General features: G+C 49.7%; 1 protein-coding gene across 5 annotated transcripts in view; it reads right to left on the reverse strand.

The window, feature by feature from the left end:
• Positions 1 to 522: 522 nt before the first annotated feature.
• Positions 523 to 25,058, reverse strand: part of Sugp2 (SURP and G-patch domain containing 2) — a 31,535-nt gene continuing 6,999 nt past the window's right edge. For 3 of the 5 annotated variants that reach the window (XM_036209376.1, XM_036209375.1, XM_036209373.1), the window contains exons 3-11: positions 23,186 to 24,751; positions 16,643 to 16,763; positions 11,236 to 11,723; positions 9,507 to 9,618; positions 5,770 to 6,257; positions 4,465 to 4,526; positions 3,753 to 3,889; positions 2,952 to 3,072; positions 523 to 2,269 (exon numbers count right to left, since the gene is read on the reverse strand). In XM_036209376.1, the coding sequence (XP_036065269.1) occupies positions 2,952 to 3,072; positions 3,753 to 3,889; positions 4,465 to 4,526; positions 5,770 to 6,257; positions 9,507 to 9,618; positions 11,236 to 11,723; positions 16,643 to 16,763; positions 23,186 to 24,751 (3,095 nt within the window). In that variant the 3' untranslated portion in view covers positions 523 to 2,269. The remainder of the gene's footprint in view (positions 2,270 to 2,951; positions 3,073 to 3,752; positions 3,890 to 4,464; positions 4,527 to 5,769; positions 6,258 to 9,506; positions 9,619 to 11,235; positions 11,724 to 16,642; positions 16,764 to 23,185; positions 24,752 to 25,058) is intronic. The other 2 variants (XR_004946891.1, XM_036209374.1) reach the window with 2 other exon arrangements.

The following is a 25,058-nucleotide window of genomic DNA, read 5'->3' on the forward strand; positions in this document are numbered from 1 at the left end:
GGGCCTAGGAAGCAGCCACTGTCTGGCCTGAGGAACTCCATCAGCATGCATAAGAAACAGCTATCAGCAGGTCTAGGATGCCTGCTACCATGGGTGGGGCACTCACTATAAAGGCTGGAGATGTCTAGGGACACTTGTTATTGGCTCTGGGTTGGCAGACTGCTGTCAAGGCCTAGAGATGTGTGCAGTCGGGTCTGGGAACATCTGTAGTGAGGGCTGGACCTGGGGACACCTGTCACAGGGCTACAAAGGCCCTTTGCCGTCGTTTGGACACCTGTCAGGCCTAGTTCTCACCGTGGTGGCCTTCCGTCCTCCTCACAGGACTGACTTTTTGAGATAGGTTTGTTCTGCGGCTCAGGATATCCTTCTACCTCAGCCTCCCTAGTGCTGAGATTACAGACATGAGCCACTCTATCCCACTCATTTCCTATTCCTCCACACAGCATGTGACGTAACTCAGGCTGACTGCTGGCGCCCAATGCCTCCCCCAGCGGCCTCAGTGACTGCAGTGCGGGCTGGGCAGTGAGTCTGCTCCTCATTTATTCCGAGCACTCGACACGACAACACCATGACATCTCAGATCCTCACAAACACAACAACGTCCAAGTATGACATCACCAGTGTTCTTCTGCGTTTTACCAGGGACCAGAACCAACCTTCGCCAAGTACTTCCAGGAGCAGGAGTGCATCAGAGCCACAGCAGGCCAGGCCAGCGCAGCTTTTGGAATCCACGGCCCTTGTGGAAGTGACCCTGGAACTAGAATGACAGGAGAAACACTGACAGGGACAAGGCCACACAAATGTGCAACAGGTGTCCTCCACAGCCCTGCCCACAGAGCAGCTTGGCTGGAGAATAAGGGTCACGGCAGCTTGCATGAACTGGCATGATGTATGTGCTCCCTCTCCCCTCCTCCTGCCCTGTCCCCAGAAGAGCCCAAGAATATCATTTCTCAGGTTGGGAGGCAAGCCCCTGAAGGTCTCATTTTCAGGAGTGACGGGAAACTTGGCACCAGGGCCATATACCCACAATTCCTTAATCATCCTGAAGACCCAATGGAACAGCACAAAATGCAGATGCCTGGAGAGAAGCTGGAGAGTCAAGTTGTTTGTTGTATGCTCTACCTGCGGAGCCCACCATGGACCAGGGTCCCGCTCCAACCCACAGCCAACATGGAAGCTGCTAGAAAAGTGAAAGAAAAGACCAGAGGACGAAGCTGCAGCCTGAGGTCCCTGACCTGTCAGCCCCCACCCTGTAGACTGGCTCAAGGTCAGACTGTGACCCCGCTGCAGTGCAGCATCCCCATCACTACAAAGACCTGTGGGTTGCCGAGACAACAGAAGAGAGTCAGGTGGGCCTGAGGCTGCACCAGCTATGAAGAAGGGGCACAGTGGGGTAAGAGAAGCCGAGGACTAACAAGATCCTCCAGCTATGCTCGTGGCTGACACCTGACCACCATGTTCCCAGCCCTGACGCCAGACTTTCCAGACATCTGTAGGCATTGCAAATCCCCACTTGTGGTGGGGAAGCTGGGACCCCAGCAAGAGTGTCTGCACAGATCAGAGGCAGCAGGCACAGGCAGTGCTGGGCATAAGGAGGGCTCCGAGACAACCATCCATGGCACCTGAGCAGTGGCCCATCCTTCCAGAGGCCCCAGAAAGACAGTCTGTGGGAAGAGCCTAGCAGTGACACAGCACTGCTCTGCGGGAGCCACCCCGAGGCCAGGGGTGCACGGGTTGGGGTTTTCCTCAGGATACACTCCCCAGGGACAGAGACAGGCATGTAAGCTCTGCTGTATTAAACTAGGGCTAAGATTCTGAGAAGTCTTCCAAGACAGAGTCCTGCTACACAGCCAGGCTAGACTTTAACTTGCCCCTAATCCCCCTGCCTCAGACCGCAGAGCTCTCAGACGTCTATAGGAGCTGAGATGCCATTGCTCAAAAGCAAGAATCCAAACCGCTCCCTCTCCACCAGAGCCTCTATGTTCCCAGATAAGCTCCAGAGACAGAAGCAGGCAGGGCTGTGTGGAGAGTGTGCAGGGAGCCAGGCACTGGGCACTAGGAACAAGATGACAGACAGAGTCAGAAGTGGGAGGGCACGGGTGCCCGAAAGGGGCTCCTGCAGTGTGCAGTGGCAAGGCCTGCTGGGACCTGACCCGGGATGTGGAGCTGGCCGAGTACACACCGAGGCTTAGGCTGCAGGCGTCCGGGGCAGGGTGACGGGAAGGGCAAGGCTGCTTCGAGGCTTATCTCTGTCGCCAGTGGCTCTGATCTAGTCAGGAAGAGAATGGCTGTTCAGAACTGAGCATGGAGCTTTGTGGGAGAGAAGGTCAAGAACCAAGAATGAGGGCTGGCGATAGGGTTCAGTGGATAAGGGTGCTTGCTACCAAGCCTGAGGACCTGAGTTCAATCTCAGGGTCCCACATAGTGAAAGAACTGACTCACAATTTGTCCTCTGCCCTCCACACGGGCACCTCAACACACCTGCTTACATACATACACTCAGTAAATGTAAAAAAAAAAAAAAAAAAAAAAAAAAAAAAAAAAAAAAGAACCAAGAGTGGGGTGGATGAGGCCTGTAGGCCCAAGGCCTTCACAAGAACAGCACCAGAGGCCCATAGGAAGGAATGTGTAGGCTGGGCAAGGCCACTAATCATCAAGTCTGTCCTGGCTGCTTGACCCTGCAAGGACTGTCATCTTTAAGAGAAATCTTGAGCAAGAGCAGGTAGGGCCAAGGGTGGCCTGCTCCCATGACAGCATGCTCAAAGCCCAGCAGAGGCACTGGAGGTGAGATGGGAAGCCTGGGGCCAGCAGGTGGCCCCTTTATGGGAGGAAGCTTCCTCCTCTGCATGCCTAGACAGGAAGAGGGGGCATATGGCAGCAAAGCCCTTTGCCTCACTCAGACCTTCTTCTTCCTGGTGATGTCAGGTGCTGGTCCAGGTCCTGGCACGCACCTATTTGCTGGCCCGCTTGTGTCTGTACATCTGCATCATGCGCTGGCGGAAGACGTCAAACGTGTCTTCTTTCTGCTCTGGCCCATCAGCCCCCAGGCCCTCTCCTTCTGAGAGTGTCCCCCTGCAGAGCAGAGGCAACAGTCAAGAGCCAGGGTCAAGGGTCAGCCAGGGTGCCCAGAGACATGGGACACAGACATGCAAAGAGCAAACAGTCACAGGGCTGGGGCCTAGCTCAATGACAGGGTGCTTGCCATTGCATGGTGAGGCTCAGGGTTCTCTCCTTAGCACAGCAAAATCAAACAAGTAAAAGACAAGCCACAAGCCACAGTGGAGAGAGAGCAAAGGCTACCAGCTCATGGGAGCACAGACTCTGTGCTTGAGACACAGCCTTTTGTGTAGCCTAAGGTGGCCTGTAACTCACAATTCCCCTGCCTCATTCTCTCAAGAGTTGGGATCACAGATGAGTGCCAGGCCTGACTGGAGCCTTCTGTGGGCCTGACCAGAAGAAGATGCCTCACACAGACATGTTGGGACTAAGGGACATGCCCTCTGGATATATGAACAGGAGCTGAGGATCTGTGTCCCCACCTTGGCTGCCTGTAATGCCTTCTAGAAACATCTGTGCCATAACTACCCAGAAAGGCTGCTTAGCTTCCAGGGCCATGAGCATCAGGGCCAAGAAGCTGTCCAGAGGTCTATAGAGGAAGGAGTCAGCCACATCTGTATACCCGAATGACCCAGCTGTACACTGTGCCTAGCCCCAACAGAAGGTACCCAAGAGTCCCCCCAGCCATGCCATACACGCTGACAGGCTCGCGGATGCCCTTCCCGAGGGAGCCCAGGCCATGGCCTTCCTTCCAGCCCATCTTCTGCAGCATCTGGAAGCCTAGGTTCTTGTCTGTCAGTTTCTGCTGAGCAAACTCCAGGTCCTTGGGTTTCTGAGGAAAGAGAGGTTGGGACGGATGAACCAGTCTTCTCCAGAGCGCACTGGATCCCCAAGTGCTGTCCTAACCCCAGACACCTGGGATGGTGAGGCCTACTCACTTCCAGCTTCCCTGTAACATCCCTGGGGGTGGGATTTTTTGAGTCCAGGTCCCTTACCCCAGGGTCAGAACTGGCACCTGGCAGTGGGGTGGCATGCTGCTACCCTGTGCTGAGCCTGCGAGGGGCGAAGCTCATGCAGGAATGATTGAGCAAGAGACCTGTAAGGACAAGTGGCCGCTCCTGTGAGTGGACAAATCACTGCTCTCCTGTGCACTGCACAGTTTATATTGTAGGGTCTGAATGGAGTCTCCAGCTCAGCCTCCTAAAGGCAGGGACAGAGGCATGCCAGCCTAGAACTCCTGTCCATAAGTAACCATCCTGCCTCAGCCTCCTGAAAACCTGGGACACAAGTGCATGCTCCACACCCAGCTCTGCAAAGTGCCTGAAGGCTCATCTTCAGCAGCAGCAAGTGTACCATTCTGATCTTGCACCTGCAACGGTTGGGAGATCACTATGTAGTCACACACACCTTCTTTTTGGCTATGGGACGACCCCGAGGCCTGTCGTAGGCGATTCGAACTGGTTCGTGGACTAGAAGACAAAAGGGAGAGATCTGTCCACACTGCACATTTGCCCCATGTCCTTAGACATACAGAAATGCTGCCTGGTGAAGACACAGTCCACACCTGGCAGCTGCTGGCAGCAGTTGGCTCCCCTCCCCTCTCCAGCTCTCCAATAGTCTGTGTCTGCTGAGCTGGGCTGTGAATGGCTGTGATGGAGCCAGCAGCACTGTCTGTGCTAAGGGCATCACTCAACCTAAAAGCGATGCCCTGTACAGGGATCTGCTGCTTGGGCTGCTTCCTGTGGCCACAGGCAAGCCACAGCAGTACTGCACCCTCCTAGTTCCATCAAGAGGACATCAGAGGGACAGTTCCAGGAACCCTAACTATCAGTCAAGAACTCAAGAACTCAGGAGAGCATCAAGCGCTCATCACGGAAGTCACTGAAGACAATGGCAGGGCTGTCTCACTGATGCCCAAGGCACCAAGGCATCTGACTGAGGTAAGACAGACATGCGCCTCCCTGCAAGAAGCATGGTTCAGCTCCCCTGTGCCTCAAGATACAGGACACAAGGTCACAGTTGGGCCAATGGCCATCCACTACAGTGCTAAGGACACATACCCAAGGACTGTAAGATGACAGTGTCACAGAGTCTGTGAGGCCCAATGGCTGCTCTGCTCCCATCTTCACTACAGGTATGAGAATCTCTGGGGACTCAGAAGCTGAGTGTGCTTCAAGATCAAAGGTGGGAAGTGGTGGGAGATTGTCTAGCAGGACCCAGTGGTGACAGAGCCCAGCAGTTGAGAAGGGGGCCCCTTGTAATGAGGGCAGCTCCCCTTACTAGACATGTGGGTCTTGTGCTAACAACTGGGAGTGCAGTGCACATTGGTTAAAAATACTTTTGAGCCAAGCACAGGCCCAGGGCCATGCAGCACTGGCTTACCTGGGCTCCCCTGCCAGCACCTGGTCATGATGGCACACCTACAGTCTCACCCTGTGGGAGCTGGGCAGGAGGATTACTGTACAATGCCAGCACAGGTCACACAGGTATGTTCTGTCTCAAAGAAAACCACAACAAACCCAAAAAGACACTCAAATCCTAAGTCCTAGGAGCAGAGAACCCTGTGCACTGTGCCAGGCACTTGAGGCCCATCTGCACACACAAGGCCAGCAGGTGCTAGGAGGAGACAGAGTGACTGGCTGTGGCAGGTACATCTGGGATGGCTACTGAGTGTGCTGCCTCCCTCCCCGCCAGGACTCTGGGGGCACTCACCCTTTGACTCCTGGATGAGACACACCCTCTTGGGGGCAGGGATCATGCCAACTTTCAGTGACTTGCTGCTGATTCTCTTCCTGGGGAAGCAGCTGCTGGAGGAGGTCTGTGACAGGCCAGGGGTGCCAGCCTGGTCCTCCCTGGACCCCTCTCCAGCGATGCTGTCAGTGGGGGAGCTGCCCTCGGAGCCTGGACACTTGGCAGCTCCTGCCTGTGGCCTGAGAGTGCAGGTCTCCTCTCCGCCCTCATCCTCCTCGTCCTCCTCCTCCTCCTCGTCCTCCTCCTCAGGCAGCACCTCAGGGCCCTCCAGTGTAGGCTCCTGCTGGGGATGCCCCTCCTCTGGCTCACCCTCACCCTCCTTTTGGGCTGTGGAGCTCTGCACTGAGTCCCCCGCCTCACCAGTGGACTGGAAGGAGATGGATGGGCACAGTTCCAGCACCTTCTCTCGGTAGAACTTGAAAGCTGAGCTGCTCTGGTCGTGCAGGAACCTGAGGATGACATGCACTGCTGAGCTGCAAGAGTGTGAGCTCCTGACTTGATCCAGAACACAGGCAGCAGCAGGACATGGCCTCCGCATTGCCCTGCTATGGCTTTACAGCCCAGCTAATATGAGACAGAGAGTTCAGAACTTGGACTGGCTGAATCTAATAATCTTCCCTAAGAAGATGGGAGAAGATGACCCTGAAGTTCATCAAGACAGGATGTTCATGCAACATGCAACGACCCCGCCCCCCACATTCTATTCCTAGAACCCTAAAAAAAAAGTCTTCGAGGCAGCTCAGCTAGTAAAACCATTTGCTGCACATGCCTGAGAATGGAATTTGGTTCCCAGAGCCAATAGTCCACTCAGACTGTTTCCACTGACCTTCACAAATGCCCATAGCACGCGCGCGCGCACACACACACACACACACACACACACACACTCTTAAAAAAGACAAATCTTAAAAATCAAACAAAACCTAAGGTGGAAAGGCAACTGGGGAAGGACATCCCAGTGTCAACCTCAAGCTTCCTTGTGTGTCCATACAGGCAAGTGCACCAACACTCACGGACATACACATCTGATACCACACAGGCACACACATACACAAAAGTTCTAGCAAGTACAGTGATTGACAGTGACAGTGATGAACTGCCTGGGGATGTGAGAGCTGGCAGGCAGAAGTGGTAGGAAGGCACACAGGGTGACGGTCAGCTTGGCTGATACAAGGGGGTTTGGGGAGCAGAGGTGAGTGGCTGTGGGGCAGCAGGTGGGGAAAGACTGGTGCAGACTGAGTGCATCTCCACCCAATGGGAACCAGATGGAGCAGAGGGAGGAGTTCTGCTTCCTAGCCTACAGAAGTCTGCTGTGCCTCTCGGCCTTGTCTCTAACTGGGAGAAATAAAGCCAGATTTATCACAAACTGAGTCCTCAGAAGCCACAAGCCCAAATCAACCATCCTCCTTGTATGTTGTTTGTGCAGTTTTCTGATACGGGAAAGAGGCAGGACCTAGTCATTGGTCACCACTGCTAAAGGAGTATCACTGTAGGTTGGTGGGGGACTCAAAGCCAGTCAGGAGGACAGATGCATAGGCGGGAAGGTCTGAAAACATTTTTTTGCATTGCTGGGTTAGAGCAATGTGCTTGGCACTCGGCTATGCACAGGAGACAATGAAAGATGCACACACAAGATGGCTTCCTGCTGCTGAGAAGCGTCAATGGGAAAGCCAGACTCCGCTGTGTGATTTCACTTTAGAACAAAATTGGATTAAAAATTCCAGCTGGGTTGCTGGGCCATGGTGCTGCACACCTTTAATCCCAGCACTGGGGAGGCAGAGGCAGGTGGATCTCTAAGTTTGAGGCTAGCCTGGTCTACAGAGTGAGTTCCAGGACAGCCAGGACTGTTACATAGAGAAACCTTGTCTCAAAAATCCAAAAACCAAAACCAAAGCCAAAACAAAACAACAACAACAAAAAATGCAGCTGGGCATGATGGAGCACACCTTCAATCCCAGGACTCAGGAGACAGATGGACCTCTGTGAGCTCAAGGCCAGCCTGGTCTACTAGTGAGTTCCAAGCCAGCTAGGGCTGCACAGTAAGACCCTGTCTCAAGAGCAAAACTCAAACTCCCCCCCTCCTCCCCTCCAAGTTCAAATATGGTAACCATCAAGATGGCTCAGTGGATAAAGACACTGCCTGCCTCTAAGCCTGACAACCTGAATCTGATCCTCGACCTACATGGCAGGAGAGAACAACTCCTCAAGTTGTCCTCTGACCTCTGCACTTATACTGTGGCATGCACATGGCTGCCACAGAATAAATAAACAATGGAGAAGTAAACAAATCCCACTGGGGTCTGTGGATAGGAGCGTTTGCTGTGCAGGAGCTGGAGTACCAGAACAGCAAACTTTCTTTTGAAACTGTAATCTTCACTGAATTAGAAAAAAAGCCCACTTAAAGGCCTGATATGAAGCATCTTCCAGCACAGGCCCAGGAGGCCTATGACAGCATCCCTGACCGTATGTGTGGGCAGAAGCAGGATGTGGCTCTGATCAGGGCACCCCGGGTCTCTGGGGAGCAGGAGTAGGCCTAGGCAGGTCAGTCAAGGGCCAGGACTGAGGAGTGCAGGACACAGCATGCACCCACCAGACCCAGGCAGTAGAGCAGTGTGCTTTGTTTGCACTGGACCCATAAATTCTTTAAGACATGTAAGCCAGGGCTGGAGAGATGGCTCAGAGGTTAGAAGCACTGACTGCTCTTCCAGAGTCCTGAATTCAAATCTCAGCAACCATATGGTGGCTCAAAAGCCTCTGTAATGAGATCTTGTGCCCTCTTCTGGCCTGCAGGGATACATGCAGGCAGAACACTGTATACATAATAAATAAATCTTTAAAAAAAAAAAGACATGTATTATGCTAGCCTGTCTGCCTTCTGTCCATCCTCCCTTCTGTGCTTTTTGAAGCAGGACCTCAAATTCCCTGTGGGGCCGGGCAGTGGTGGCGCACGCCTTTAATCCCAGCACTCGGGAGGCAGAGGCATGTGGATCTCTGTGAGTTCGAGGCCAGCCTGGGCTACCAAGTGAGTTCCATGAAAAGGCGCAAAGCTACACAGAGAAACCCTGTCTCGAAATACAAAACAAAACAAAAATTCCCTGTGGAGCAAGCATGATCTTGAACTTCCTGCCTCCACCTTTCAAGGCTAACAAGACTGGTGTATGACACCGTGTAGCTTATGTGGTGTTGGGGACAGACACCAGGGCTCTGCATGCCAGGCAAGAAGTCTACAAACTGAGCTCCAGCTCTGGCCGGAATGTGTACATTTCCAACTGTACTCCACTGCAGGACCAGGAACAGACCTAGGTCTCCTGCACCCAGCAAACATTCAACTGCATTTTCAGTCAGAACATGACACAGCTCTCCAGCAAGCAAGAGGAAGCCCAACTGTGCCAGGTCTGGTCCTAGGAACACATGGGAGATCTCACATGGCCTCTGGAACAGCCCAGGAGTGCACCATAGAGGCCTTCTACCACAGGATAGAGTTCCCTCAGCAGCTGGGGCTCTTCAGGGCTGGTTTCTGGGCTTTTCTCAGATAACTTGTGAGACACATGCCCAAATGCTGCTGGTGTACCTATTCTTTGTGTGAGGGCCACACAATGAAGGCGAGGCTTTCCTGATCTAGGTGAAGGCTAACCCAAAGGAACCCATCCTGCCTGCTCAGTGTGTGGCTGTGGAGTGTGGGGGTCCAAGGCACGTACCACAGGTCAGGGTTGTCGGTGCTGTTCTCTATGCTGAACTGCTCGATTTCGGGGCCCACCTGAGCCACAAATTTGGCCAGCTTCTCAGCGGTCTCCATGGTCTTCAGATCCACTACAAAACAGAAAACAGTGGTTGTGGCTCTTTAGACTGACTCAAGCTTCTTACCCTTGGTCCTTCCCTGCACCATGTGACTCTGGAGTCCTCTCCTTGTTCTAATTAGTCACTAGGCAGACTGTGGCAGAAGCACCAACAGTCCACGGACTCCTGGGCTAGCTGCCAGGGGAATAGGCACATGGCTGTCACCCTCATCACATCAGCCAAGAGGCTGCCAACCTGCTGTTCAGACCCTCAAAGCTCAGGTCAGCAGATACCTGCCAGCATTTCAGGAGCCAAGGAACATGGCTTGGGCACTGTGTAGTCTGCGCATGTTCCCGCTGCAAGCTAAGTGGGAGCACTGGGCAGAGCGACACAGAAGGCATCCAAGGAAACACCATGTGGGCTTGGCTGCATGGACCCTGCACCTGTAGATTCATCCAGGCCAGGCTGAAAACACCTGCAACAGACTCAGGGTACAGTTTGGGGGTGAGTGAGTGCCGAGCAGGCCTGTGGCCCTGCAGTCAATGGCCAGCACTGCTGAACCCAGACAGACCAATGAAGCCACTTAAAAAGCAACTGCCGGCCAGGCAGGGGTGGCACACGCCTTTAATCCCAGCACTTGGGAGGCAGAAGCAGGTGGATCTTTGTGAGTTCGAGGCCAGCCTGGTCTCCAAAGCGAGTTCCAGGAAAGGCGCAAAGCTACACAGAGAAACCCTGTCTCAAAAAACCAAAAAAAAAAAGCAACTGCCTTTGTCCATACTTTACATTCTTAATACCTCTAAATAATACACGAATAAACATTTCTGCAGATCTATTGTGGTTGATATTATTATTATTATTGTAAAAGACAAGGTCTTACATAGGTGAGGGTGACCTTGAAGCCCAGGTCCTCCTGCCTCTACCTTCCAAGTGTTGGGGTGACAGGTGCACTCCACATCAGCCAGCTTCATGTGGCATAGGTGTTGTGTTAGATGCTGTAAGCTATCCAAACAGGATGAAAATGTTGTAGAAGCCAGGCACAGGGACAAGGAAGGAGCAGGTCAGTGGCTTTAAGTTCCAGTTTAGTCCCAGCTATAATAATGTGTGCCAGGACAACCAGGGCTAGAGAGCAAGACCCTATCTCAAACAAAGAAAGCTCTTTCTGGCCATGCTGGTGCAGGCCTTTAATCCCAGTGCTTGGGAGGCAGAGCAGACAGACCTCTGTGAGTTTGGGGCCAGCTTGGGCTACAGAGTGACCAGGACCAGGTCTGGACCTATATGGAGCGATCCTGTCTCACATCTCTCACAACCACATCCAAAAGACAAGCAAAGCATCAAGAGGGAGCATGCAGAGTCTCTGAAAACTGTCTTTTTCCACAGACACAGTAGACTCTCAATAGACTCTGGCACACATGAAGATAACGTGGTATGACGGAGGCCCAGCAAGGACCCGGGTCAGCTGGATCATCAAGAGTGGGGGGCTCAGGAGGAACATGAAGGACAGTGTAGCCATGTACCCATCCTATCCAAGTTCTTTTGGCTAATCCAGCCTGCCACCTGGCCTAGACTGCTGAGCACCTAGCACTCCAACTTCCACCACCCCAAAGGACCCAAATGAGCATGGTGACAGGAGGGTTAGTGGTGAGCACCTACCATCAGCAGAAGGGCAGGGGGAAGAGGCTGGCAGGGCTTCTGAGTCATCCCCAGTAGTTGGCCGAGGAGATGGGCCCAAGGCTCCAGGGCTGGAGGACTGAGGACAGGGTTTGGCAGGCTCTGGTGGGCAGTCCTGGGCAGCATCACTTGAGTCTCTTGGTGGTGGCTTTACCTGCAAGGAGCCTGCAGCCTGTCGGCCATGGTGTCTCTGCCGAGTGCTTGAGGACAGGGATGTGTGCTGGGCAGTGGCAGCTTTCTTGGCCTTCAGGCCTCGAGGACCCTGGGAGCGCAGCAGCCGCCTGCGCTGCCATGGGAGGAGTCTGCGCTTAAGACTGCGCACAGCTTGTGCATACAGCATGGCGCGCACTGCACACTGTGCTGGCGTGGGCCTCCGCTCCACAATGGGCCAGCTGTGGTTTAGCCGCTGTGACTCTGCCAACTTCAGCTTGTAGTATTTATACTCCAGGCTGCTCTCATCAGACAGAAACCTGCCAAGCAGACACAAGACACTGTGAGAGCAGCACATAGCTGCCCTCCTAAGGGAGGCGCCCACTGCCCTCTGCTGTCCAGGTGCCCAAGAAAGTCAGGAGCTTGATGATTGAGGCTTGCCCAGTGAGAGGCTTCTTTTTTTTTTTTTTAAGATTTATTTATTTATTATGTACACAGAAGAGGGCGCCAGATCTCATTACAGACAGTTGTGAGCCACTATGTGGTTGCTGGGAATTGAACTCAGGACCTCTGGAAGGGCTGTCAGTGCTCTTAATCTCTGAGCCATCTCTCCAGCCCGAGAGATTTATTCTTAATCCTAACAATGGGGAGGTTGGAGCAGGAGGACTGCAGAGAACTGGAGGCCAGCCTAGTCTACAAAAGGAGCCATTTTCTTTTTATTTGTTTGTATCCCCAGCTGGCCTGGAACTCACTATGTAGAAAAGGCAGGCCTCAAACTCATAGAGAGCCACCATCCTCTGCCTCCAGAGGTGTGCAAGCAAGAATTGGTTGGATTCTTTGTCAACTTTGGTCACAGAAGGTGTTGAGAGTTCTGCATCCTGATCTGCAGGCAGCAGGAAGAAACAGCCACTGGGACTGGCTTGGGGTTTTGAAACCTCAAAGCCTACCCTAGTGATACACCTCCTCCAACAAATCCACACTAATCCTTCTCAAGCAGTGCCACTCCCTGCTGTAAGCATCTCTCTTTCTATAGTGTAGCACTGGGATAGGACCCATGGTGGCCTCACATGCTGGGCAAATGGGCCACACTCAAGCTTGGTATTTTGTTTTGTTTTCTTTTTTGACAGACTCTCACTCTCCCCAGGCGGGTTCAGACTTACAATGTGGCCAGAGCAGGCCTTGAAATCTGGCTGTCCTCCTGCTTTACCCTCCCTAGTGTGTGTGTGTGTGGGGGGGGGAGGCAGCAAGTGAGAAGCACACACAGGCGTGTTTAGCCCATGCTTCTCTTGGTGGCTCTTTCTCTAGCACCATGTCCGTCTACAGGCCGCCATGTTTCCTGCCATAACAATGGACTAAACCCCTGAAACTTTAAGCCAACCCCAAATAAATGTTTTCTTTTATAAAAGTTGGCATGGTCATGGTGTCTCTCTAACAGCAATAGAACACTAAAACAGAAGTTGGTACCAGGAGTGGGGTATTGATGTGACAGCCTGATCATGTTGCTTGTTTGGATTAGGAAAACAATTGAATGCTTTTAAGTGGGATTTAATGAGCCATACTAGTAGAAGTATAGAAGACAGTGGTGCTAACAGCAATGTAGATTACAAAGGTCTGGCTCAAGTGGTTTCAGAGGAGAAGAATATAATTAGTAAGTGGCCTAGAGACTGTTCTTGTGATATTTTGGTGAAGAATGTGGTTGTTTTCTGCCCTTGTCAAAAAATCTGCCTGGGGCTGGAGAGATGGCTCAGAGGTTAAGAGCACTGACTGTTCTTCCAGAGGTCTTGAGTTCAAATCTCAGCAACCACATGGTGGCTCACAACCATCCGTAATGAGATATGGCACCCTCTTCTGTATACTAAATAAATAAATCTTTTTTTTTTTTTTAAGCTGAGGATTGAACCCAGGGCCTTGCGCTTGCTATGCAAGCTCTCTACCACTGAGCTAAATCCCCAACTAAATAAATAAATAAATCTTAAAAAAAAAAAAAAATCTGCCTGACAGAACCTGGCAGATCTCTGTGAGATCGAAGTCAACCTGGTCTACAGAGCGAGATCCAGGACAGGCACCAAAACTACACAGAGAGCTGGGCAGTGATGGTGCATGCCTTTAATCCTAGCCCTCGAGAGGCAGAGCTAGGTGGATCACTGTGAGTTCCAGACCAGCCTGGTCTACAGAGTGAGTTCCAGGAAAGGCACAAAGCTACACAGAGAAACCCTGTCTCAAGAAAGAAAAAAAAAAAAAAAAAAAAAAAAATTCTGCCTGAGGCTAAAGTGAAGAATTTTGGACTAATGGCTTTGGCAGAGGAGATTTCAAGATAGCCTAGTATTGACTGTGTTGTGTGGTTGTTAGTGGTCACTCTTACACAGATCTATGATGAAAATGAGTAATCTGAGCAAGGTAAAAAATGCAAACAGTTTAAGGAGAAAAGGAGCACCAGGAAGTATAATAGAGCTAAATCCTGTGTTTAAAGGGAGTGGTGACCTCAGGGTAAGACCCGACCCAGCTAAGCTTCCAATTTGTGACACAGAATTGAAGTTTAGGTTTGGTTGTAATATTGCCCATCTTTAATCCCAGCACTGGGGAGGCAGAGGCAGGTGGATCTCTGAGTTTGAGGCCAGCCTGGTCTACAAAGTGAGCCAGGACAGCCACATTTGGGCAGTGAAGGAAACTAACTTATCAAAAGGAATTAAAGAAATGTTTAGGTAGTGAAGGACACCACTGAAAACAGAAAGCCGACAAAACTGTATTTGAACCAGGGAGCCATGCAAGTTCCAGCAAGCAGAACTTTGCAGTTTCAGCCACATGGTTCTGGCTTTAGAGCCAAGGATTGTGGAATCTCCCTCCACAGCTAGGGAAAGCCACTGAGGCCAGGCATGTGTCAGGTGTGTTCCTACATGTTAGGTCCAGAGAGGTCACTGAGTGACTTGTACCCAAACTAGGTTCTAGGCCATCAGCAGCAGTTCCTATCTCATGGTTCTAGTGCTTTCTCCATTTGAGAAAGTGGATACCATGCACATACCTACACTAAATTTCCTCTCTCATCACCCTGCTTGTCAAGATAGGTACCTCACCTTCACAGTGGCTCCCCTAAATCTTAGCTTTCTCAATCAATGCCTATTTCTGATCTTCTGATTGACCCTGTCCTCCAGGACACACACCACCAACAATGGATTGACTCTCTAGTGGTGATCATCAGCTGCTAGGCTAGGCCCAGTGTCCATGTGGCAGAGGCAGTCCTCTTAGGACCATGTCCCTCCAGTGAAATCACCCCTAGGCCTCTATACCTGCATGCCTTCTTACCATGTGGTCTCAGCTTCCCTCACCAGTCTAAGGCTGAGTGCTGGCTGAAGCTGGAGGCCCTGCATTTGATTTCTGCTCCAGCTCATTTCAGCTGTGCATCCTGTAAGCACAATGCTTCTATACGTAAAGCAAGGATGGCCACAGACCAGCTCACAGGCAGCCAGTGTAGAGTCAACAGTAGCCTCAAAATACACTGAGCATACAGAACCAGGGCTGTGGCAGGAGGAGCGTTCCAGCCCAGGAATCTGGGCAGAGCTTAGGCCAAAATGTAAGACCCTATCTCTTAAAAAATAAATGACAAGCAACCTAGCCAAGAAAAGTATGCACAGGACATCTGTCTCCAATTCTGGTCTGAATCAAGGTTCTTCCAAGAACTTGTAAATACTGAAGGCAAGAGTTACCTCCCAACTCTGGGGTACACTAGCATGGAGGGACTGTCAGGAGCCTGTTTTCACACTAAGTAACAGAACAGAATGAGACCTGCAACCAGAGAAACAGAGATGGAGACTGGGACCCTGGAGGTCCTTGTGAGAGGGGGAGAGGCACACAGAAGCATCATTCATTCATTGTAATGACACCTAATCACATCTCAGGTTTGTAAATTAATAAATCACTTTTGGTTTAAGTGCATCTGAATGGATTTTCTGACACTTGGAATAGAAAGAGGTCTAACTTTGAAAACTATAATTGTTACCAATGTAAGCCTAAGAAGTCAACAGTGAGAAGTCCAGTATAAACCTATAGCTGCTGACTCAACCACACAATGTGCTTAGGATGCCATATACAGTAGCCCAAAAGATAACTCAGTCCAATCTAAAGGAGAACAGACTGTCCTCATAAACACACAAAAGGGGGACTGGGAACTGTGGATGGAGAAAAGATGTCATCTACTGTCTATGAAACCTAATAAACACATTAAATTTAAAAAAAAAAGAAAGAACAAACAAAATTGGAGAGTGGGGTGGGGGTGGAGAGATGGTTAGGAGCATTTGTTCTTGCAGTAGACCAGGTTAGGTTCCCAGCACCCACATAGTGGCTCACAACCATCTATGACTCCAGTTCCCAGGGATCCAATGCTGCTTTCTGACCTCTTCAGGCATCAGGCATGTGGTACATAGCCACACATGCAGGCAAAACACTCATTAGCCTCTTGTTTTGTTTTTACAAGAGTTCTATAGTCCAGGCTGGCTGCCAGTTCTGATCCTCCTGCCTCCCAGGGCTGTGGGTACTCCTTTAGTACCATACGCCCTTGGGGCACGGTCTCTTTGCAACCTAGGACAATCCAGCAGGGAAGGTAAGTGGTTCTCAAGAGCTCTTGCAAAACATAAAGGCTGGATGGGTAGTGGTGACACACACCTTTAATCCTAGCACTCGGGAGGCAGAGGCAGGTGGATCTTTGTGAGTTCAAGGCTAGCCTGGTCTACAGTGGAGAGATAGCTCATCTGTACTTGCTGTTCTTCTAGAGGACCCAATTCAAAATGGCAGCTTAAAACTGTCTCTGACTCCAGTTCCTTGGTATCTGACATTCCCTCTGGCCTCCTCAGACATTGGATGAACATGGTATACAGATATACATGCAGGCAAAACACTCATACACATAATACAATTATTTTTTTAAATAAAAACATGTCATTTAGGGGTTGGGGATTTAGCTCAGTCCTCAGCTCCAGAAAGAAAGAAAAAAAAAGAACATGTCATTTAAAAAAAGACAAAATAGGGGCTAGAGAGAAGGCTCAGAGGTTAAGAGCACTGCTTGTTCTTCCAAAGGTCCTGAGTTCAATTCCCAGCAACCACATGGTGGCTAACAATCATCTGTAATGAGATCTAGCGCCCTCTTCTGGCCTGCAGGGATATGTGCAGACAGAACACTGTATAATTAATAAATAAATAAATAAATAAATCTTAAAAAAAAAAAAAAGACAAAAATAAGCATGCTTACCAGTAAGCAGGGTCCTGCAGAAGTAGTGTTCTCTCTCTGGGAGACAGCCTGCCTTGGATGACACGCATGACAAGCTGGTCAATGGTGTCCACCACCCTGTGATCTGCCCGCTGAGGGACTGCTGCAATACACAGAATGGATATTGTGAAAATCAGTGGACCTCAAAGGCCTGGAGACCAGGACAGTGAACTGGAGGGCAGCATAAAAACTCCAAGCCATCAGCAACTGGAACAATCATGGGACAATGATGTTAAAGAGGGAAACCTGGTTGAAACAGAAAATGTCCTAGTGAAGATGTCCCACCTCAGCCATAAGCAGTAAGAGGCACTTGGCTGCTGCACAGAGAACTAGGTACAGACTCAGAAAGGAGTTGATCCACCACCACTGCACACAAGCTGCTTAAAGCCTGACTGCCTGAGTATTAACCCAGAAAACAGGTGCATGTGAGACGCAGCTAGAGGCAGAGGTGGCATTGCATCCCTGTAGTCACAGGAGGTCAAGCAGAAAGACTGTCTGACCCCAATAATTTCCAAAAAGCCTGGCAACATAGTAAGACTCGGTTTCAAAACCAACCAACCAACCAACCAACCAACAAACAACAACACAAACAAACTCTGGGGTCAGAAGAGACAGCTCAATGGCTGTGTATACATGAGGACCCAGGCTCAGATCCCCAACAGACAGTTAAAAAAAAGCTGGGTATGACAGCGAGTGCCTAGAACCCAGTGCTGAGGAAGGTGGCAACTAGGGAAGAGCTGGAGCTTGCTGGCCACCAGCCTAATTCCAGGTTCAGTAAGAGACCCTGCCTCAAGGGAGTAAGATGGAGGGTGATGGACAGGACACCTGACATCCTCCTCTGGTCTGTACATTCACACATACACCACACACTCATACATATGTGAACACACACACAAAACACCCAAGCCCAAACAAACAAAAAACTCAACAAAATATCCCAAAACATAAAATATAAAAACCACCATTGATGGGGCTGAAGAGATGGCTCAGAAGTTAAGAGCACTTACTACACAACTATGAGGATCCCAGCACCCATGGATAACTTGGTGTGGTCTTGTGCATGCCATCTATGTGCATGTAAATATATGTGGTTTGTGTGCACATGTGCCCAAATGTGGAGGCCAGAGGATGCTGGGTGCCCTGTCCTGTCACTCTTCACCTTTTTCCTTGACATGGGATCATTCACTGAACCTGGAGCTAGGCTGGTGCTAATGGCCACGTCAGAGGAGCAGCAGATGGCAAATGACTTCAGGCTCACCAGGAAACAAAACCCTGATGGGTGAATCTCAGACAGGCAAGGCCCCAAGAGCCTTGGCCCCAGAATGTTTCTTGCTACTGCTGTGTCTTTTCATGTTTGCTGCTGCCATTTTTCCCCTCTGGTGTCTGGCATGTTGTGAATGGCCGTGGGAAGATCCCCACTACCCTTAATGCAGTATGATCATCTCTTGGAAATATCCTGTTCTACTGGACATTTTTACCCGTGGATTATTATGAAGATGATTTCCTCCTAAGTTGTTTAACTAAAGCAATGATTTTATACAATAATAGTGTTAGTTTAAATAGAATTTTGATGATTGAGGATTTTTAATAAATACTTAGTAAGGGAGATGATAGAGGTTCATTTAGTTGAAAAATTAACATAGGTAAAGGTAGGATAAAATGTTGCCCCTGCCTCTGATAAAGCAGAAGCTGCAGAGGATTAAAAAAAACAAAAACAAGGGGTTGGGGATTTAGCTCAGTTGATAGAGCTCTTGCCTAGCAAGCGCAAGGCCCAGGGTTCGATCCCCAGCTCAAAAAAAAAAAAAAACCAAAAAACAAACAGAGCTAGAACACATGAGTTTCTACTGAGGAGCTCTGTAGACTGTGGCTTAGGTTACAATTAAGAAAAACAATTAAGTCCCAGTAGCCCAGCTAGTTTTGAATCTTTTAATCTTTTTTTTTGTTGTTGTTTTTTGTTTTGTTTTGTTTTGTTTTCTCCATATAATATCCTTGGCTGTCCTGGAATTCCTTCTATAGACCAGGCTGGCCTTGATCTGCCTACCTCCTGAGTGCTGGGATTGTGCACCACCACTGCCCAGCAATTCTTTTAATCTTAATGTTGGGAGATGTGTTCACAGGTTTCAGAGTGCATCTTTGCTGAAACAAAGCTTTAGAGAATGACTTCAAGTTAGATGAGATGTTGTAATAACAGCTTTGAGATGGAAAACCCTAGAAAACAACCTAAAGTTCACAAGGACTCATAACACAGCTGAGGGACTCATTAAGGTCAGGGATCAAAGACAAAGAAGCTCAATTATTATTAGCTGATGTGCTTTCCTTGCTAGAACTGGTTGGTTATCAAAGATGATGACTAATTCCTTGTGCCCATTTCTGCCCTCAATCTCCTGCCATAAAAAAGCTGACGAGGGGGTATGCACCCTAAAGATTTAAAGTAGAGCTGACTGATTATTTTTCATATATATGAGAGTTTAGGTTTGTGATTTTTCTAAGATTTTTTGTAAGATTACCTTTTGAAATAATAAAATGATTGGTCCTTTCTTTGTAACCACAAAATGCAGCCTGCCAGCAAAAGAACTGGCTGAGAAAAATACCTTGCTTGCTTACATTCTGTTAATCTATAACAAGTTGCTTGGACATGAATGTATGTGGGTTTTGGAACAACTTGTTTTTCACTTGTAATCCATAAAATGTGTAATCATGTAAGGATATAGAAAACATGCTGTTTTTACTTGTATTCATTGTAATCATTCACTTAAAAAATAGAATGTAACCACAGTGAAACTTTTATATTGCTTGAAAGATTCTACTGGGGTAGATAAGTTGTAAGGGAAAAAACAAAGTTAGTTAGAAGGAGGACATCAAGAGAGACAGAAGGGACTTTCTTGATAGAGGTAAGAAAAATAAAGAAAAAGTCCGAAGGAAACCATCAAGAGAGTATGTGTCTTTCCCCTTACCCTCTCAGATAAGAAGGTCTTAGAGCGCTGACTCTGAGTTGGTGGACCCCCTTTGAGCCCTGCACTGCTGGAGGCTGGTCCCCCAGGCAGTGGTAGGCTGCAGCTAGGAAGCCCTACAGGGGTCTCTTGTCTCTGGCCTTACAGAACTAGGGTTATGCATGTGCATGGTCACAGGTTTTAGGTGGTTACTGGGATCTGAATTCAGGTCCTCAGGCTCTTACCCACTGAGCCACTTCCCCAGCCATTCTTTTTTTTTTTTTAAATTAATTTACTCAAGAGGCAGAAGCAGGAGGACCTCTGTGAATTTGAAGCCAGCCTGGTCTACAGAGTGAGTTCCAGGACAGGCTCCAAAGCTACAGAGAAACTCTGTCTTGGAAAAAAAAAAAATTTAGGATGTCATACTAGGTGGCATTTGTCTTTACCTGAAGATCCAACTTGCTGGCTCCTCTTTCTTTTAATTTTATGTTTATGGGTGCATTGTCTATATGTGTGTCTCTGTACTACTTGTGTATCTGATATGCATGGAGGCCTGGATATTGGGCACGCTGAACTGGAGTTACAGTTGTGAGTTACCATGTGGGTCCTCTGGAAGAACAGCCAGTGCTCTTAACTGCTGAACCATCTTTTCAGTATCCCCTCTTGTTTCTTAAGTTTCCTCTTGCTACGCAGTGCACAGGCTAGCCTCAAGCTTGTAGCAATCCTGTCTGTTTTGGCCTCCCAAGCTGGGGTGACAGGCCTCTGCCACCATGCCAAGATCAATGAGCACCGAGCATTTGTTGTAGGAACGGGTGTCACTAGCTAAAGCAGCTGGGCAGTTCTGGTGGGTCATGGTTTACGGCTGGCTACACAGAGGCTGCAAGGACACATGCCCAGCTCTGCTTCAGAAGCCTCTGCTACAGGGAGTGAAAGCCCCTGAGGGCAAAGCAGGTAATTTACACATGGTGGGTGACATGATGTAGTGAGTTTCTGTAGAAACTCAGGTAAGCTGTGACATCACGCCACCCAGCATATAGGAAAGCTGAGGTAGGGAATTGAAAGCTTGAGAACAGCTAGCCTAGGTTACATATCAAGACCCCATCTTTTTTTTTTTTTTTAAAAAAAAAAAAAAGAGGGAATACAGAAATTAATGGTGCTTGCTGGTAGTCACGAGGACCAGACTTTGGATCCCAGCACCCACACACCTGTACCCTCAGTTCAATGATCTGATACCCACTTCCACTTCTGTTCTCATATAGTCAGACATATGGACACACAAATAAAAAATTAAATCTTTCTGGGTAGGGTTGCACACATCTTTGAACCCAGCACAGAGGCAGAGGCAGGTGGATCTCTCTGAATTTGAGATCAGACTGGTTACACAGTGAGTTCCAGGTCAGTTGGGGCAACATAAAAGACTCTTAAAAAAAAAAAAAAAAAAAAAAAAATCAAGCAGGCAGTGGTGCTGTATACCTTTAAATCAGAGGTGAGGCAGAAGCAGTTGGATTTCTGAGTTCCAGGCCAGCCTACAAAGAGAATTCTAGGACAGTCAAGGCTACACAGAGAAACACTGTCTTGAAAAAACACAAAACAAAAAAAACAACAGCCTGAAAAGAGCAGAGCAGGAAGCTGCACTCTCAGGTTGGCGTGTCTACTGCTGCAGTGCCTGGGTCCCTGGCTGGAGGGAGCTCAAAGCCTCGGACCCTTCCTCCTCTGCTCACAGCACCCAGCCCTTGCTACCCTCACTCCCCTCCGGCATAGGGACCAGGGAGGAAATGCACTCAGCTTGCTTCTGGAAGAACCCTTCTTACAAGGAGCTGTGGCCAGTCATCTGTGTTGGGACATGTGCTGCCAGCCTGGTGCAATGAGGCCTCCATCGAGGGAGGGCAGGCAGTGGTAAAAATGACACTCTCTGGACTAGAGGTAATGTCACAGGAGAGAAAAGACGGGTACAATGTCCTCTGGTACTGGGAAGGCTGGGTGTGAGAGACAGCATGCATGTTGGGAGCATGGGAGAGGGAGACCAAGCAGCTTCCCATCCCTACTTCTGGCCAATGCCAGAGTCACTGCTGACTGTGAATCAGGGGAAAGGCACCAGCACCCCTAGAATGACTCGGCTGGTCCTTGACGCCCACCAGCACTCTGACCACCCTTCCCTGGGCACAGGATCAACTAGGTCTTGGTGTCCTGTTTGCTCTGCCTTTGGTGACACCTACTGACAAGGTACTTCAGAACACGGCATCCTAACCTTGATCCTATGGTGAAAGGGGTTGTTCATTGTTCTTAGTGAGGGCCAGCCAGCTCTCCATCTGATTCCCAAAGAATCCTAAGGCTGAGAACTGGGGCTCAGTGGGTACAGTACTCACCTAGCATGTACAAAGCCCTGGGATACATCCCCAAGACCTCAGAAAGCAGGGGTAAGTACACACTTGTCATCTTGGCACTCAAAAGTGGAGGCAGAAAGACCAGAAGTTCAAGGCCAGCCTGGGCTACATGAGACTGCCTCAAACTCAAGGGTAAAAATTGGGTCTTTGAGCCAGGCGGTGGTGGCGCACGCCTTTAATCCCAGCACTTGGGAGGCAGAGGCAGGCGGATCTCTGTGAGTTCAAGGCCAGCCTGGTCTCCAAAGCGAGTTCCAGGAAAGGTGCAAAGCTACACAAAGAAACCCTGTCTCGGAAAAAAAAAAAAAAAAAATTGGGTCTTTGAGTTCTAGTCTCTAGAGAGGGGCTGGAGCAATGTTTAGAAGTTAAGAACACATGCTACTCTTGCAAAAGACCTGAGTTGCTGTTCCCAGCACCCATGTTGTGCAGCACCAGCACCTTCTTCTGCACAAATATAGTGTGTATGTTCGCGCGCATGCGCACGCACACACATTAAATCACAATGAGAGGTTCTAGATGGACGGACATGTTACCTTGCAACAATGAGGACCTGTGTTGGATCTCAGGTCTGATATAAAATGCCATGTGTGGTGATGCATGCATATGCCAGAGCCAGGAAAGTGGAAAGAGGCCCCCCTGGGCCTTGTTGGCCAGCCTGTCTAGCCTAATTAGTAAACTTCAGGTTCACTGAGACCCTGAAAGGTGGTAGACAGTCTTCCTGAAGAACACCTGAGGCTGTCTTTTAGTCTTTATACATACACACATGCACCTGCACACACATATATGCACACTTTTTTTTTTTTTCCCCCGAGACAGGGTTTCTCTGTGTAGTTTTGTGCCTTTTCTGGAACTCACTTGGTAGCCCAGGCTGGCCTTGAACTCACAGAAATCCGCCTGCCTCTGTCTCCCGAGTGCTGGGATTAAAGGCGTGCGCCACCACCGCCCAGTGCACACATATTTTTAAAAAAACCTCTGGACAGCAAGATGATTCAGTGGGTCAAAGTGCTTAAAGCCAGGCCTGATGACTGAAGTTCCATCCCTAGGATCCATGTGGTAGAAGGAAAAAACTGATTCCCACAAGCTGTCCTCTGAAGACCTCTAAACATGTGCCCTGACACTTATGTATCTGTTCATCCAAACACATACACACACACACTGAACAAAAATACTTCAGCAATGGTAACGATGACACTGTTTAAAAAAAGAAATCTTACCTTGGCTCAGAGTGCTTGCAGCCCAGGGCTGAGATGTGGTTTTCTGTTCTCTGGGCTCTACAGGCACAGCCCTCTTGACCTGAAGGGGATAGCCGCTGGCCATGAGCCAGGCCTTCAGGTGGTCTATGTATTCCCTTCCAAACAAAGTGGAGTCCTCAAAGTTTGGGAAGGAAGCAGGAGATGGAGCAATGTCTTGGAGGCCCACAGCCTCTAGGATCTTCTCCTGCCTGAAGGAGGAGGCCAAGGAAAAGGTCTGGCCTAAGAGTGCCAGAGACTTCCTACATAGAGAGTTGGTGGTCTCCAGGGCCACGGCCAGGTCCAACGGGCTAGTGAGGGTCTTCATCTTGACGCTCAGCTCGTAGGCATTACAGGCCATGAGCAGGGGCGTGACACCCTTCAGCAGCCTGTCCTGGAGTCGCATGATGTACTTGTCGAAGGGCTTGATGATCTCAAAGAAGCAGTTTTTGGTCTTCACAGCACCTTTGTCTAAAAGCATGTTTAAAAACTCATTATCGACTCGGGGTGTTTTCAGAGCAGAGTGCTTTAAAAACTTGATAGTAAAAAAGCAGAAATCTCTGTGCTCTGGTTTCAAGGAGCATTTGAAGGAGGCCAGCATCTTGGCACAGGTCTCAGTTTCCAGTTCAAAGAGAGTCTGGAAGAGCTGGGAGAACTTGAGGTCATCTTTAATGGTGTGGAACCCCGCCCACTTGATGATTTCTATGCCAAACCTTGAGAACACATCTGCCTTGTCCATGGCATCAAAGCCCAGCTTCCTCCTGGGGAAGCTGAGGGTCCTCAGGTCCAGGCCCAAGGGGATCTTTAAAGCAGCAAACTGGATTTCATCCAGCCCTGGATTTGTTCCGAGGGTCACATCAGGACTTGGGGTGGCTTTCTGGATTTGGTTAGTGCCCTGAGGTTTGGAAGTAATACGACCGACAACAGGTATTTTCTTTGTGGTCATGTTTTTCAGTGTGATAAGCTTCCCAACACCCTTTGCTGCAAGCAGGCCCTGAGTGTCCCCCTTTCCTAGAAGAGTGCCTTCCTGGTCAGCCATGTTTAGAGACCGGCCTCTGGCCAGGACTTGCCCACTGCCTCTAGACACAGAGTCCACCTCACCATGATGGTCCAGGTCATAATCCCGACTCTCCTTCTCCAACCGCCTGGAGGAGGCCAACTCCCCCAACACTGAAGACCCAAAAGCATAGTCCTGTGACCAGGAGGATTCTTGAGAAACTGGGTGGCCCAAGTCTTGCTCCCAAGAGCCACGGAGTGCAAGCTTCCAGTCCTGAGAAGGAAAATGTCCCAGTTTCCGGTGGCCAAAACTCTGGTCCCGGGAGTCAGTGTGGGCCGCTTCCAGATCCCGGCCACATTCTTTTCGAAGATAGCTGTCCTCACCAACGGACTGGTTGCTGGATCTGAAGGGAGGTCCCGCAAACATGTCACCTCTCAGGCTCTCTCTTCCCACGTCTAGTGAGTACACTCCAGATCCACTGGTGGAGTACCTGCTATCACTGTGAATGTCCTCATAGACATCTGCTCTGGCTCTTGAGCCCGTCCTTAAGAGATCTGAAACAGATGGCCACAGACAGACAGAAAGCACTTTAGCTGCTAACACTGTTTAAAAAGGTAGAGACATCAGGATAGCTTAGTGAATAGAGCGCTTGCCATGCAAGTGTGAGGACATGAGACCAGATGGCCAGAATCCATAGTAAAACCAAACAGGCGTGGTTGCCTGAAATCCCCCATGTTCAGGAAGTGGAGACATGGGATCCCCAAGGCAAGCTAGCCAGTTAGAGCCTGAAAACAGTGACTCCAGATTCAGTAAGAGACCCAGCTTCAATATAGAAAGTGGAGAATGAGTGCCTGGGGAAGA

Source organism: Onychomys torridus, chromosome 17 (genome assembly GCF_903995425.1).
Source record: "Onychomys torridus chromosome 17, mOncTor1.1, whole genome shotgun sequence".
NCBI classification, from domain to species: Eukaryota; Metazoa; Chordata; class Mammalia; order Rodentia; family Cricetidae; genus Onychomys; species Onychomys torridus.